Raw genomic sequence first — 15,471 nt, forward strand, 5'->3', positions numbered from 1 at the left:
GCGAAAACCGCCCAAATGGTCAAATGACTGTCAGCTGACCAACTTGAAGCAGGAAGGAGAAGTTGTAAACAATCCTCTCTTCCAACGTGAATACTGGGTGAATACTAGGTGAGTACTGTGTAAATACTGGGTGAATACTGTGTAAATACTGGGTGAATACTGTGTAAATACTGGGTGAATACTTGGCGAATACTTGGCGAATACTGGGTGAATACTGTGTAAATACTGGGTGAATACTGTGTAAATACTGGGTGAATACTTGGCGAATACTGGGTGAGTACTGGGTGAATACTGGGCGAATACTGGGTGATTACTGGGTGAATACTTGGCGAGTACTGGGTGAATACTTGGCGAATACTGGGTGATTACTGGGTGAATACTTGGCGAGTACTGGGTGAATACTGGGTGAATACTTGGCGAGTACTGGGTGAATACTGGGTGAATACTTGGCGAATACTGGGTGAGTACTGGGTGAGTACTGGGCGAATACTGGGTGAGTACTGGGTGAATACTTGGCGAGTACTGGGGGAGTACTGGGTGAATACTGGGTGAATACTTGGCGAATACTGGGTGAATACTGTGTAAATACTGGGTGAATACTTGGCGAATACTGGGTGAGTACTGGGTGAATACTTGGCGAATACTGGGTGAGTACTGGGTGAATACTGGGCGAATACTGGGTGATTACTGGGTGAATACTTGGCGAGTACTGGGGGAGTACTGGGTGAATACTGGGTGAGTACTGGGTGAATACTGGGTGAATACTGGGCCAATACTGGGCGAATACTGGGTGATTACTGGGCGAATACTGGGCGAATACTGGGCGAATACTGGGTGATTACTGGGTGAATACTTGGCGAATACTGGGTGAGTACTGGGTGAATACTGGGCGAATACTGGGTGATTACTGGGTGAATACTTGGCGAGTACTGGGGGAGTACTGGGTGAATACTGGGTGAGTACTGGGTGAATACTGGGTGAATACTGGGCCAATACTGGGCGAATACTGGGTGATTACTGGGCGAATACTGGGCGAATACTGGGCGAATACTGGGTGATTACTGGGTGAATACTTGGCGAGTACTGGGTGAGTACTGGGTGAGTACTGGGTGAATACTGGGTGAATACTGGGTGAATACTTGGCGAATACTGGGCGAATACTGGGCGAATACTGGGTGAATACTGGGTGAGTACTGGGTGAATACTGGGCAAATACTGGGTGAATACTGGGTGAATACTGGGCGAGTACTGGGTGAATACTTGGCGAGTACTGGGGGAGTACTGGGCGAATACTGGGCGAATACTGGGCGAATACTGGGTGAATACTGGGCGAGTACTGGGTGAATACTGGGTGATTACTAGGTGAGTACTTGGCGAGTACTGGGGGAGTACTGGGTGAATACTGGGTGAATACAGGTCATTTTTATGCACCTCTCCCTCAAGAGAATTCAGCTGAAAAGGTCAAAAAGGTGAGAAATATGAATTATCTTTAACGGTGGCATAATTTGTAATGTAACAACTGTGAAATCACAATATTTGTAGCCTACTCGCTGTCACTCACACTGCCACATTGTACTCCTAGCTGCATTGTGACGTCCCATATCTTAACATTGCATCCTTGTAACACTGTACATAGAGCTTTTTTTCTACATACTTTATTCAGAAAGTTCAATACAGTAGTTACACAAACATGTTAAGATTTTTCATCACAAAAAAATCAGCAAGAATATTTTTTACAGTATAAAAATAGTATACAATAAAATAAATTATGCAACAAATAAAATGTAAGGAAAGGAAAAGATGAATAAAAACATAATCGGTGTTTGTTAAACAACTGGAATAAATTTGAAATGTCAATCTAGGTACTCAATTGCTACATTACAACACTATGACCTTCTTCTGCACTGAACCTGGTGGAAAAGGGCAATGGCAAACCTGTAGAAGTCAGTGTAACCTGTCCCATTTATTCCTCACTCAACTCTCTCTCCCTCTCCAACTAGTCCAAACAGGGTACACAAAAGAAGAGGTGCTTTCAGATCAGATGTCCTCTACACCTCCCGTCCTCCTAAATACGGGGGCTCTGATGCCCCTCATGGGTTTGGGGACCTACAAGTTGGTTGGTCCTGAAAATGTCTACCGGGCTGTTGACGCAGCGCTCGCTGCTGGTTATCAGGCCTTTGACAGTGCAGCCGTCTACCGGAATGAAGCTGACCTGGGGCGAGCCCTGAAGGAGCTTCTGCCCAAACACGGCTTAACCAGAGAGGATGTCTTCATAACCAGGTGATGTATGTGGGTCATATCCACATGTCTGAATGCACTTATTGTAAGTCGCTTTGGATAAATGCATGACTACACTGGCTTTGGTATCATACCCAGATCATATGATTTTCTTCTCAGAGACAATATGGAGACACTGAAGCTCAAAGGCAAAGTGTATAATGCTCAACGACCTCTCTCTCTCTTTCTCCCTACAGTAAGCTGGGCCCCAAGGATCAGGGTGAGAGAGCCATGGAAGGAGCCCTGCTCAGCCTGTCTCAGCTGGACTTGGGTTACATCGACCTCTACCTGATCCACTGGCCTGGCACACAGGGACTGTTAGTGACTGACCAACGCAACCCAGGTAGAGAGTTCAGATTAAGTCAATGTTTTCCTTCATGTACCAAAATATCACTGCTAACATAACTGTGTATACCTGTATGTACATTTATGTGAAAAATAGTAACTCTTTGCTTTGGCCTGGCGTATCAAATGTTTTATAAATAAATGCTGCACTAATTGACACGATTCAAGCTGTCATCTCACTTTCCTCCTCCGTAATGTAGTTGTTCTTGAGTAACACTGATGATGAGGTCCTAATTAATATTTGATTCCAGGCAACCGAGCTCAGAGTTGGGCCACACTGGAGGAGCTGCATGCTCAGGGGAAGCTGAAGGCCATAGGAGTGTCCAACTACACACCAGCACACATGAGAGAACTGATGCAGAGCTGCAAAATCACTCCTGCTCTGCTACAGGTAGAATGCATGTCAGCAAAAGGAAGATGGATAATATATATATAATATACATAATGGTACACAAATGCAAAATATAAAGTTTTTGAAAGACCCAATGCAGTGTTTTTTGTTGTTGTTGTTTCTTCAGGTAGAGTTTCACCCAAAGCTGTGCCAGACAGAGCTGAGGAGAGTGTGTGAGGAGTATGGAGTGTGTTTCCAAGCGTACTCCTCTTTAGGGAGAGGAGAGCTGGTCACTGACCCTGTGGTCCTGGAGGTGGCAAAGAACTGTGAACGCACACCTGCACAGGTAAACACACACACACAAACACCTTGATTTATAGAATCGAATAATTATATTAAATTATAGAATCATTTCTTTTAGCACAAAAACATGGAAAAAATATATGTCTTTTGTTGTGCTTCAGGTCCTTTTGCGCTGGGCTGTGCAGCAGGGCGTCCCAGTGCTCCCCAAGTCGTCAAATCCAGAGAGAGTAAAGGACAATGCGAGGCTTTTTGACTTCACAATGAGCAACACAGACATGGACAGACTGTCAGCTTTGGACTGTGGGCACAATTATTGCTGGGATCCATCAGAAGTGGCTTGATAGACCACTAGTAGATCACACATTATCTTCCATGATGCCTCTTTAATGCTGCTGTTCTTTACCTCTGAATGGCAGTGATGCAGCGGTGGGAAACCACCACCAGAAGAAGTGGACACAGACAGCTCAGTTACATAACAAATGCACTAGGCAGATGTATTAATTTTGATTCAATGTATTTAGATATTTGAGAGTTCAAGTAACATTTTGGACAACATTGGCCAGTAAGTTGTCCTGTTTATTGTGACCCATATACTGTACCATGAAACACTGAGAGCCTTTTCAGGTAGTACCTATATGTGTGTTGCCTACTGACCATAAACTTATTTAATGTGCCAACATTTTAAGACTAGTTCCATATTATTTGTTGCCTCATACTGTTCTTTAAACTCTTACAAAGTAGTATAATGGCCTTTGTGTTCTAGCTTTCTCATTTGAATTGTCTGTGAATTACCACAAATTTGCAATTAAAAAATGATGTAATTTTTTTTCAAGTGTCCTTTATACTGGAGAATTTTATAGAATTACACAAGAAACTCACTTTGAAATTAAAATGATTTATTCAGGCAGCATAAACCAGAAGTTTCACAGCTGTAGAGAAAATACATCTTTTATGATTTTTGTTTTTAGATAAAACTACTAGCATTGAAGAATCAAGTTTCAGGGAACCAACAACATCAGAAAATAAAGTGATTAACTGATTAATTGGTGGACTGTAGGTTCAGAGGGCAACCAAAATACAGAATAGTCTACATATCATCACTGGAAATGTTGAACTGGTGTAGCTAGCTAGTAACTTTCAGTCGGCTATAATGCTAACGGCCTCATGTCAGTAAAGGCAGTTAGCATTTACATTTTTTTTTTGCTCAAAGTTTTTTTATTGGTATTCTGTACAAAATCCAATAAATCTGAGAAATAATTGTATAAACAAATTATACACCCCCCCGCCCCCTATCCCTTTAACAAAATTACTGCACCATTAGATAAGCAGAGTTAATTTCATAAACAATTACATTTATACATATAAATGAAATAAATCCAATAGCAACATAAATGAAACACATACAAAACAAAACAAAAAAAAATGCATTTACATATTTAATTAAAAAACGGTCAGAAATGATTCTCTCTCTCTCTCAGGGCTCTACCATCTCTGGTCATTTGATTGGCTAGATCTTCATCCAATCAGCGGCGCCCAAACTATCACATGACCATCAGTTTACCACGTGTAGCAGGAGGAAGTAGTTGTAAACATTCTGTGCTCTGGGTTAAAGTTAGAAGTGACATTTCCTTTCATTGACACTTCAAAAGAATTCAGCTGAAAGGGCCCAAAAGGTGAGATGAAAACACGAATTATCTTTAATGTAGTAGCATGTAATGACGTCACCACCCAGGTCACTACGTCGTATTTCGAGAACTGTGACGTTTCTACGTCTAAACGAATACTGCGTCATGTCACAGTCTAATGTTTCAACACTGCGTCACTGTGGCAATGTTTGGTCTCATTATTGTGTCCTTTAAATTCTCTTAACCAGCATAACAGAGCTACATAGCTTTGCAGTGCTTTCTTTATTGAGCTCGTGCTCATTAACAGAGGTACAGATACATACACAGTTTAACAAAAGACAAAACAAGAATAGTTACATATACATTTCACAATGACAGAGCTTGTGTTTATGTTATATACATCATATTATAATCATTTAATAATTTATATGTCTTAATGTTTTTTTTGTGTTTAATATTGGATGCGATGGTGCTATACTGTTTAAATTAATTTATAAAGTGCAGGAAAGTTGGCTGACCATTTTGTCTTATGAATATGACATTTTCCATAAATAATTGTTTTATATACAGCATGTTATTTCTAGTCTTATCTTGACTAAAATATATCACTACATCAAACATATTTCAACATTCATCTTAAGTTTCTTTTGTAGAAAGTTGGCTCCATCCATCCAGAACATTCTTTCACTGTATATAAATAGAGTGAAAGAATCGATGGGAAATACTCTCTTTTTCAAGTCCACAGAAATCACACTTTTTATAACACAAGTTTTACTGGGTAAATTCTATGTAATATCTTGAAAGACACTTCCTTCAGTTTGTTATTGATACAGTATTTATCACACATTTTCCAAGCTTTCTCCCACTGTATATCCTCAAATAAGGAAGACCAAAAACATCTAGATGAAGGGACAGAAACATAACTGACTATGTTCCTAATATGTTTGAAAGAACACTTCTCTTTCAGTATATTAGTACCTCCAATATAAATATTTTTCACACAATCTTCTGGATTGAAAGGTTGATCAACAGTACCAGGGTTTCGTAGAATACACCACTGCCACAGTAAGTTAGCTGTGACCGTGACGTTCCAAAGTTAACGATACATCATTGACACAATGTTTATACGTCATTGTGACATACAGTATAATACTGCCCTAGTGTACATACAGATACATATTGACGTTGCAACGTCCCACCATGCACTGCAAACTGTAATAATGTTAACTTAAAGCTACAATGTGAAGCGTGCATCATACAATGTTTGTACTCACTGTCACACACACACTGCCATATTGTACACCATTGTGACGTCTTAATACCTTAACACTGCATCACTGTAACACTTACAGTTACTGACATTTCAAAGGTCTAATATTGCATCATTGGTACTCATTTACAATACTATGACCTTCCTCTGTAATGAAACTGGTAGTAACCTGTAGAAATCAGTATACCAGTCCTGATACAACCAATTTATACTCAAGAAAATCTCCCATTTATTCCTCACTTAAATCTCTCTCTCCCTCTTTAACAGTGTTAGGTAGACCAAACAGTCCAAGCAGATGTCTTCCCCCTCCTCCACTACCCACTCTGTCCTCCTAAATACGGGGGTTCAGATGCCCCTCATGGGTTTGGGGACTTACAAGTTGGTGGTTCCTGAAGATGTCTACCCGGCTGTGGATGCAGCGTTGGCTGCCGGTTATCGGGCCTTTGACAGTGCAGCCGTCTACGAGAATGAAGCTGCGCTGGGTCGAGCCGTGAAGGAGCTCCTGCCCAAACACGGCTTAACCAGAGAGGATGTCTTCATAACCAGGTGATGTGTATATAAGCTCTAAATAAGTGACCTTTGATGTATTATATTACATAAGGCAGAATCTTTTGTTCCAGCAATTTTCTGAAAATGTGCATGTCCTCTTGAATATATTTCTCTCTCTTTCTCCCTGCAGTAAGCTGGGCTCCATGGATCAGGGTGAGAGAGCCATGGAAGGAGCCCTGCTCAGCCTGTCTCAGCTGGATTTGGGTTACATCGACCTCTACCTGATCCACTGGCCTGGCACACGGGGTCTGGAGGTGGCTGACCAACGCAACTCAAGTAAGGAGTTCAGATTAAGTCAATGTTTTCCTTCATGTACCAAAATATCACTGGAAAAATAACTTTGTATGTATGGCCTGCATGTACATTTATGTAAAAAACAAACAAACATGTTATAGCATTTGAAGTAACTCTTTGCTTTGGCCAGATGTATCAAATCTTTTCTAAAAAAAGCTCCACTAATTAAGAGATGAGATTCAAGCTGTCGTCTCACTTTCCTCCTCCACAATATAGTTGTTCTTGAGTAACACTGATGATGAGGTCCTAATTAATATTTGATTCCAGGCGACCGAGCTCAGAGTTGGGCCACACTGGAGGAGCTGCATGCTCAGGGGAAGCTGAAGGCCATAGGAGTGTCCAACTACACACCAGCACACATGAGAGAACTGATGCAGAGCTGCAAAATCACTCCTGCTCTGAATCAGGTAGAATGCATGTCAGCAAAAGGAAGATGGTACACAAATGTGTTTTATTCTCTCAGTTTTTGAAAGAGCCAATGCAGATATCGTATTTTTTTGTTTCTTCAGGTAGAGTTTCACCCAAAGCTGTGCCAGACAGAGCTGAGGAAAGTGTGTGAGGAGCATGGAGTGTGTTTCCAAGCGTACTCCTCCTTAGGGAAAGGAGAGCTGGTCACTGACCCTGTGGTCATGGAGGTGGCAAAGAACTGTGAACGCACACCTGCACAGGTAAACACACACACATACACAAACATATATTTGGGTCACCCTGATCAATAAAAACGTTTTATTTTAGCACAAACACTTGGAAAACAATTAGGTCTTTTGTTCCCCTTCAGGTCCTTTTGCGCTGGGCTGTGCAGCAGGGCGTCCCAGTGATCCCAAAATCTTCCAATCCAGACAGAATAAAGGACAATGCGAGGCTTTTTGACTTCACACTGAGCGACACAGACATGGACAGACTATCAGCTTTGGACTGTGGGCGCAAGTACTGCCGGGATGCATCATCAATAGTTTGATAAATCACTAGTAGAATAATAATACAATAAGGGAAAAATAGACATAAAGTGAACATAAAAACAGGGAAAATAAGATGGAAAATTAAACTCTGACTGGCAGTGATGGGGTGGTGGGAAACCACCACCAGAAGAGTTTAGACACAGACTATGTACTGAGGTATATAAGAGGTCAAGTAACATTTTGGACAACATTGGCCTATAAGTTGTCCTGTTTATTGTGACCTTTATGCCATGAAATACTGAGAGCCTTTTCATGCAGATGTGTTGCCTACTAACCAAAAAATGTTTGCTGTTAACAAATCTGTCAATGTGCCATCATTTTAAGACTAATTCTATATTAAAACTAATATAATGGCTTTTGTATTCGAGTATGTGTCCTTTTTATACTGTCCAATTTATACTGTCCTTTTTATACTGTACAATTTTGAAGAATTACACAAGAAACTCACTTCAAAACCACTCTTAAAATTATTTATTCAGGACAGCATATACCAGAAGTTTCACAGCTGTAGAGAAAATTTACAAAAGTCATTAAAAAACAAAAAGGAATCCAACATAAAAAAGAAGGAAATATTAGAATTACTCCACACACATCTCCAGATTCAAGTAATACCAAGGATGGTTGCAAAACTCTAGGTGTCCAGGCATGTTTTCCCCCTTCTGGGGTGCGTTCACTGTCACAGATGTTTAAAAGTCAAAACCACAACATGGCTTTTACAGCATTATAATATGTGCCTCACAGTTGTGACAGCGAACGCACCGCCACATTATTGTGCTGTTTTCTTTTCTTGAGCGCAACGAGCTGTAAAGTTTAAGGCGGTAACTGGGTAAACAGACAAGGCTGGTAATGCGGTGTCGCATCGCAGGTTACAGCATGTTCAAGGCAGTTCATGACAATATTATACTCTTCTAAATTCATATCTGGTCCCAAGCTCTCAACGCCATCACCACTTGTGTCGAAGAACAGGTCTATTAGGACTAGTGACTTGTTAAAATGTAAACCACTATTGAGTTTGATACCAGATATTTTTTCAATTTAAAGGGTCACCAAAACGTTTCAGTGAATTTGTCTTACAGTCAGGGTTGCACGTTACCAAACATATCAGATGAATCTTAAAAAAGGGTGGTGTCATTCAAATTGTCTAGAATCATCCGATTACAAAATGGTCCTTAACCAAGTTTAGGAAAAGCTATAAAAAAGTTGGAGAAAAGTTTTAAAGACGAGCAGCCCCTTTATTAGCCTGCACGCCACCCCGAGCACTTCACAACTCAACCCTACAAGTCGAGAGGAAGAGAGTAAGACACAAGTAGAACGAACCTATTACCATTTTCAATAATCACATCACAGATAGCCTAATCGTATTCACCAAAGCTGTGTAGAAGGGCTGATCTTAGTTTATAATCATTAATATGAACGATAATAACTCCCGTATATGCCGTATTGTGTGTAGTATGTGCCATTAAAAGCCTGAATATAATACATAAAAAGCAAATCTAGCATTAGATCAGCACTCCTAGACCTTGATAGATCATTTTTATTCACATCCCAATGCAGATTTAAAGTAATTGTTTTATAAACCCAACAGGACTGGCAACTGATTTTTCATAAACAAACTTCACAAATAGTTTGGAGAAGCCAAGTTTAAATCCCTTCCAGCTGTGTTTAAGTGTGACTTTCTAAATCCATCTTCTTTCATCACTGAATAAATGGGCCTAGTGTGTTGGCTCCTTGTACAGCAGTTAATTCATCCCCACCCACATCTTTAAATAAGCACATTAACATTTATCACAACAGCCATGGATTGTACACTGCCTATTGCTATTGCTTATTAAATAGCATGTTAACCTCCTCATAAAATAAAATTCTCAACCACGTTTCTTATAACCCCCCCCTCAACCCCTGCAATTTGATAAAATATTAACAAAATATTTACACACAAAAGTTCCAAAGTATTTTTTTTTTGCTCATCCAAGGCTTTTAAAAAGATAGATTCATATTGGTTTGTGCTTTTTTATACGTAGGTTTAATGTCCTCAGATATAATCTAACCCTGAAGTTTTACAAAAGATAGTATTTCTGCATCGTCAGAGATTGTCCTTGTACAAGATTGTTCTTCTTTCTTTCTTTTTGATAAATTTGAGATATAAAGCAGTTAATGATAGTCAAGTACAGTTGTTTTAAATGGTACTGGCTTGCAGGTAGTAGAACAGGATGAAGGCCCGAGTTGAATACTTTAAAAAATCCTTCCCATTTTATACTCTTTCCTCTGTTGCCTGCAGATTATTTTTGGCACACAATTACAGTGGTCTCCATTAGTTAAGCACACCATTTGGAGCAAAAACAAGCGTGAGTAACGCATCGACGTTGGTGATTTCCCTCGAGAAGACGAGGAAGGAAATTCTAACAGCATTCAAGGTGGTCTCAGACAGTTGGGTGTTGTGATGTCAGTGCGTTTATCTCTCCATCCACAGTATTTTGCATAGTGTTGATGGGAGAGACAACTGAAGTAGTAAGCGTCTTTTAACTTAGTGGTCACCACCCACTTCTAAGCTTTTTTTTTGTGTTTTCATCATCTCTCCTCTCTTGGCCCATCATTTGATCCATTCTATGGGGTCTGACTGACTTTTACCATTTCACAGTGGGCTGCCCAGCAATTTCGTTAACATCACAACCAACACAAATACAAAAAGATTGTTAAAATGTAGTTACCAATGACGTATAAAAAGGACCCGACTAGGATGGGACATCCACTCAGCCACGTCTTTGTGTTTGGATTTTTCTCTTTTTGTTCAAATCAACCTTTCCTCCGTCCCTTCTCAGAGCAGGTCTTTTTGTTCTCGTAACAATTGTTCTCTTGGCTTCCCCACTGCTTTCTTCTCATTTCCATCTCCATCCCCCATCGATTCCTCCATTCCTCGTGCCACTCTTTGTTTCCTCTCTCAGTTCTTATTCAGTGCGATGAGTGTGGTTTTCATGGTGGTTGTTCTCTCCCTCTGTCTCCTGGTGACTGAAGAGGTAGCTCCACCAGCTTCTAGAGTGGTGCATCTGTTTGGCCGACCCAGCGCTCCTCACCTTCTTCATTTCCTGCGCAAAATAGAGGCACAGCGTTAAAGAGGACCTATTATGGTTATTTTCAGGTGCATACTTGTATTTTGGGTTTCTACTAGAACATGTTTACATGCTTTAATGTTTAAAAAACACTTGGAACCCCCGAAAAAACCCAGTCTGCTCTTATCGGTCAGCTGGCCCACTCTGTTGTGATTGGTCAATTGAATTTGGACTCCTGCGCCGCTCTAACTAGTTTTGTTTAAGGGCGTGCCAAACTAGCTGCTAGGCAGGTATTATGCAAATGTGTTACTTGGTGACATCACCACGTTACAGAAGAAAAGACAGCACTTCAATCAAGGCGTTTCAGGCAGTTCAGGAACAGGGTTTCTGTGGGGGAGAGTAACACCCTTGGCGTGGACTTTGTAACTTTGCAGACCTTTTACACGCACAAAAAACTATATAACACACTAAAGGAAAGGGAAAAAGCACAAAAGCACAATAGGTCCTCTTTAAATTAAAAATAAACTAATCGGTTATACTAGGAAAACCCCTTTTTAAACTCTCCTTCCATCCTCTGACTCCTCACTCTCACCCCTTTGTCCAGCAGGCTGTCAAACTCGTCGCTCATCCTCCGGAGCTTCCGGCCGTACTTCTTGGCTGCCCACAGAGCAGGAGGAGCCGACTTGGACCGACCCCGGAACGGAGCTCCGTCAGTGGGCGTGCCGGCCTCGTCTTCCCAACCCGCCTGGAGCTCCTCGTCTCTGGAGACGGTGGAAGCGTGGGACTCTGAGTTCAGCCTGAGTCGACCGGTTGCTATGGGAGACAAAGGTGAGAGGGGTTTGTGATGCCTCACAGGAGAGCAAGACTAGATCAACATCAGACACAGGGAAAGGGAGCAATAAAGACATAAAATAGGTATATAAATCAGTAGTTATCACTGGAACAATGCATTAAAAAACGTAAAACTAGGGGGATAAAATAGAAATAATAGTTAGTTATTCTAAATGCAAAATAGGTTAGCTTGCATTCCAACTAACAATGCAATCTCATTTTAATGTCCCAAAGTACGTCACCGTAAAACCTGCGAGAAATAGCTGATGCAGAATGAGGCCTGAGATGGCAGGACAACATAGGGGGGATAAACGGACAGTAACGTTGAGAGAGCGATGAATGAGTGGTTTGATGCACTGACATCAAATGTTTTTTTCTCTTTTTTGTGCATGAATAGAATCTGCCCTGCAGCAGCTTTAGCAGAAAACGTAATAGGATATTGCTTTCTTTTTCTACAAAAAAACATTAATAACAAGCAAACAAGCAGTCGTGGGTTTAGGTTTTAACTATACATACATATACATCACTGCGCTGGTGAATTTGACCATATTGTCTTTGTATGCTGACACACACTGCACTTGAAGTTGGAACACTTGGGGATCTTGAATAACAGAGTAATGTTGTTGACAACTGGAGCAGAAATACAACAAACTCTGTTCTGTTCTGTCTGACAGAGATTTCTGTGTGTGCCCATCTCTTGTGAAAAAGGGTGCGGACAGATGGGACAAGTTTAGATTAACGTGAACGCTCCCAGTAACAGGCAGCAATAAAGCAAGATAAACTTTGAGTCCCATCTGGAGCAGGTTGCGGTAAAGGATGCTCAAACATACATTGGCAGGTTAAGATACTTCTGCGGCGCTGTTGCCAAGTTTTCTGTTGTGTTTTTCATTCCCCCCCTTTCCCACAATTCTTTGAGCTTTCCTACCTGCCAGTCTGAGCTCAGGTAGGGTGAGGGAGTGGCGTTGAGGAAGCTGCGGCTCTTGCACAGCTAATGATTGGTTATTATCTCCTTCCTCTACCTCCTCCGATGCCTCTGACTCGCTGTCGGAAATAGTGAAGTGTGCAGACATCGTGACATCTGGAGAAGTAAGATTCAAGAAAGATTAGAAACAGGGACGCAGTAAAAACACCAAATTGCTGTATATTGCAGATAAGGAATTGCCCATAAGTAAATGCACAAATTATTGATAATTAGTTTGGGCTAATTGTAGTGTTGCCCTGCACTTGACCTGCTTGAGAGAACATGTTATCCATACTAATGACCAAAACAACATGTGTTCCTATCTCCATTATAAAGATTATAAAGAGCAAGGTACAAAAAAAGTATATATGGCAAATTGTGCTGCCATTTTAGTGTCAAACAACACATGAGCTAATTATTCGAGCATCATAAAATGGCATCATCCATTGTATCACTGCTGCTGCCCCCAACACACCCAGCTGGCTCTCTGTCTGTCTGCTCTGCCTGATGTTAGCCAGTCCAAAGGTATTCAGAGTAACAATCCACCAGATAACAGACTTGTTTTGACCACACGGACCTGAATCTGATACCAGTAACGACTCGTTATTACACTGTTATTAAAACCAGCCAGTACACCTTCCTCTGCGGTCAACACACGGACTCTCTGGTGTTGTTGTTGACTGAAGAGGACAAAAGAAACTTCCTAGAGGGCGGAAGCGGCTGAGGCGGCTCAATTAGCTAACAGAAGTGTGTATAATAACAGTATTAAAAGGTTTCCTTACCCGACATCTTTACAGAGTGAGCCTGAGTGTGTCCTTAGTTGGCCTCATGCGGCCACAGCTGTTGTTGTTGTTCTCGGCGTCTTGTCTTTTTACTGTATAACACTGTTTAGCTGCTCGATCGCCCAATAGCCGCGCGTAACTGCACCGCCGCTGCGCGCTGACGTCACTGTTGCGAGCTAGGACTGGGCTGGGGCTTTGTTTGTCTCACCGGCTTACCGTAGCGGTCCGTGTAGAGGCGCAGCAGGATTTAATATAAGATGAGATATTCCTTTATTAGTGGGGAAATGTGCAGTGTACAGCAGCAAAGGGGATAGTGCAAAAAACAAGATGCATCAGCTAACACAGTAAAAAAGAGCTAAACAAAGTGTAACAAAATATGAACCATTTAAATAGAAGGAAGTATAAAAATAGGAGCAGTATATACAGTATTGACAATAAACAGACTATTAACAAAATTGCACAAGTGGAAAATGATATTGCACAGTGAGAATGAATGAATGAATGAATGAAATTCCACCTGAAAATATCAGGTTATTGTCAGTTTTTGGTGTGTAAGTGTAAGTGGTCTACTGGGAGCGGTGCTGGTTGTGGTCTACTGGGAGCAGTGCTGGTTGTGGTCTACTGGGAGCAGTGCTGGTTGTGGAGTCTGACAGCTGCAGGAAGGAAGGACCTGCGATAGCAGTCCTTCACACAGTTTGGGTGGAGCAGCCTCGTGCTGAGATGGTGTCCTGCATGGGGTGGGAGTCATTCTCCATCATGGATGACAGCTTAGCCACCACCTCCACTGTGTCGAGGGGGCATCCCAGGACAGAGCTGGCCTTCTTGATAACTCTGTCTAATATGGACACTAGAGTCAGGCCATGTGTATTTCTAATTCATCTATTTCCATTTCTATCAGTGTTGGGATTCTGGTCATATACTTAAGTAAAAGTAGTAATACCACAGTTTTATAATGGGCTACTCCATTACAAGTTATTACTAAGACTTATTATGCAACAGAATGGCCCCTTTGAGAGATATAATAAAATATTATGTTTATTTGTATAGCACTTTTCCAAAAATAGTTACAAAGTGCTTTACATAAATTAAAATAGTGCAGACATCAAGATAAACACAATACAGAATAACAACATAAAAACATAGGCCAAAATAAAATGTTGAACATAAGACTTAATAAAACAGTGTGTACAAAAAGTCAACAATAATGAAATTTAAACCATGGATTGCTATAAAAAGGCCTTCCTGTAAAGGTAGGTTTTGAGGCGTGATTTAAAAGAAGAAACAGAGTATATTATATATTGTCTTGGTAACATTTCATTTTACAGGTCCATAAATTTCATGGTAATTAGGTGATATTTAGCAAATAACCTATTTGAAATTTTTTGCGAATTATTGCCAAATTACCCCAATATTTACCTAAAAATGTATAGAAAATTACTTTATTATAAACATTATTTAATAATTATAAGCTAACATAGCATATAATCGTTAAAATAGGGCCGTTAGACACTTCTGATCAGGCACAAATCTCACCATTGTGACTTATTGTCTACACAAATGTAACCTGGTAGCTAAGGTCATGATTCAGGGAGTTTTTAAAGAAATTTCAAAGAAATGATTTGATAATTATAATCTATTTACCAGCAGACATGGAAATAAAGCATATCAATTGTCAAACTCGTTTTACTTCATGGGCCACATACAGCCCAATTTGATCTCAAGTCGGCCAGACCAGTAAAACCACTACATAATAACTTATAAATAACAACATCCCCAGATTTTCCCTGTCTTTTAGTGTAAGGAACTACAAGTACATTCTGAAAACGTTCACAAAACAGATGATGAACATCTCTACAAACTACAAACAGACTTTTTCCAAAAACCTGCCAGCAATTCA

At 40.7% G+C, this 15,471-nt stretch overlaps 3 protein-coding genes across 7 annotated transcripts; 2 read left to right on the top strand and 1 right to left on the bottom strand.

The window, feature by feature from the left end:
* The first annotated feature begins 43 nt into the window (after nucleotides 1-43).
* On the top strand, nucleotides 44-4,151 carry LOC141760344 (putative oxidoreductase YtbE). Of its 5 annotated transcripts, XM_074623047.1 has the most exons (7): nucleotides 44-88; nucleotides 199-238; nucleotides 2,001-2,280; nucleotides 2,475-2,620; nucleotides 2,874-3,013; nucleotides 3,141-3,299; nucleotides 3,418-4,151. In XM_074623047.1, exons 3-7 carry the CDS (start codon nucleotides 2,042-2,044, stop codon nucleotides 3,595-3,597), a joined length of 864 nt encoding a protein of 287 aa, XP_074479148.1. In that variant the 5' UTR covers nucleotides 44-88; nucleotides 199-238; nucleotides 2,001-2,041; the 3' UTR covers nucleotides 3,598-4,151. The 5 variants fall into 5 exon arrangements, with proteins under 5 accessions (XP_074479148.1, XP_074479149.1, XP_074479151.1 ...); XM_074623048.1 differs by lacking the exon at nucleotides 199-238 and having other exon boundaries at nucleotides 57-152; XM_074623050.1 differs by lacking the exon at nucleotides 44-88 and having other exon boundaries at nucleotides 199-273.
* A 621-nt stretch (nucleotides 4,152-4,772) lies between these two features.
* Nucleotides 4,773-8,315, top strand: LOC141760346 (glyoxal reductase-like). Its single transcript, XM_074623051.1, has 6 exons — nucleotides 4,773-4,929; nucleotides 6,419-6,697; nucleotides 6,831-6,976; nucleotides 7,262-7,401; nucleotides 7,504-7,662; nucleotides 7,773-8,315. The coding sequence occupies exons 2-6, from the start codon at nucleotides 6,447-6,449 to the stop codon at nucleotides 7,950-7,952; spliced, it is 876 nt and encodes a 291-aa protein (XP_074479152.1). The 5' UTR covers nucleotides 4,773-4,929; nucleotides 6,419-6,446; the 3' UTR covers nucleotides 7,953-8,315.
* A 94-nt stretch (nucleotides 8,316-8,409) lies between these two features.
* Nucleotides 8,410-13,742, bottom strand: badb (BCL2 associated agonist of cell death b). The gene is made up of 4 exons (XM_074623055.1): nucleotides 13,575-13,742; nucleotides 12,757-12,909; nucleotides 11,593-11,813; nucleotides 8,410-11,036 (listed from the first exon to the last, which is right to left on the bottom strand). Exons 1-4 carry the CDS (start codon nucleotides 13,579-13,581, stop codon nucleotides 10,899-10,901), a joined length of 519 nt encoding a protein of 172 aa, XP_074479156.1. The 5' UTR covers nucleotides 13,582-13,742; the 3' UTR covers nucleotides 8,410-10,898.
* Nucleotides 13,743-15,471: the final 1,729 nt, after the last annotated feature.

The sequence above is a fragment of the Sebastes fasciatus genome, chromosome 22 (assembly GCF_043250625.1).
Source record: "Sebastes fasciatus isolate fSebFas1 chromosome 22, fSebFas1.pri, whole genome shotgun sequence".
NCBI lineage: Eukaryota > Metazoa > Chordata > Actinopteri > Perciformes > Sebastidae > Sebastes > Sebastes fasciatus.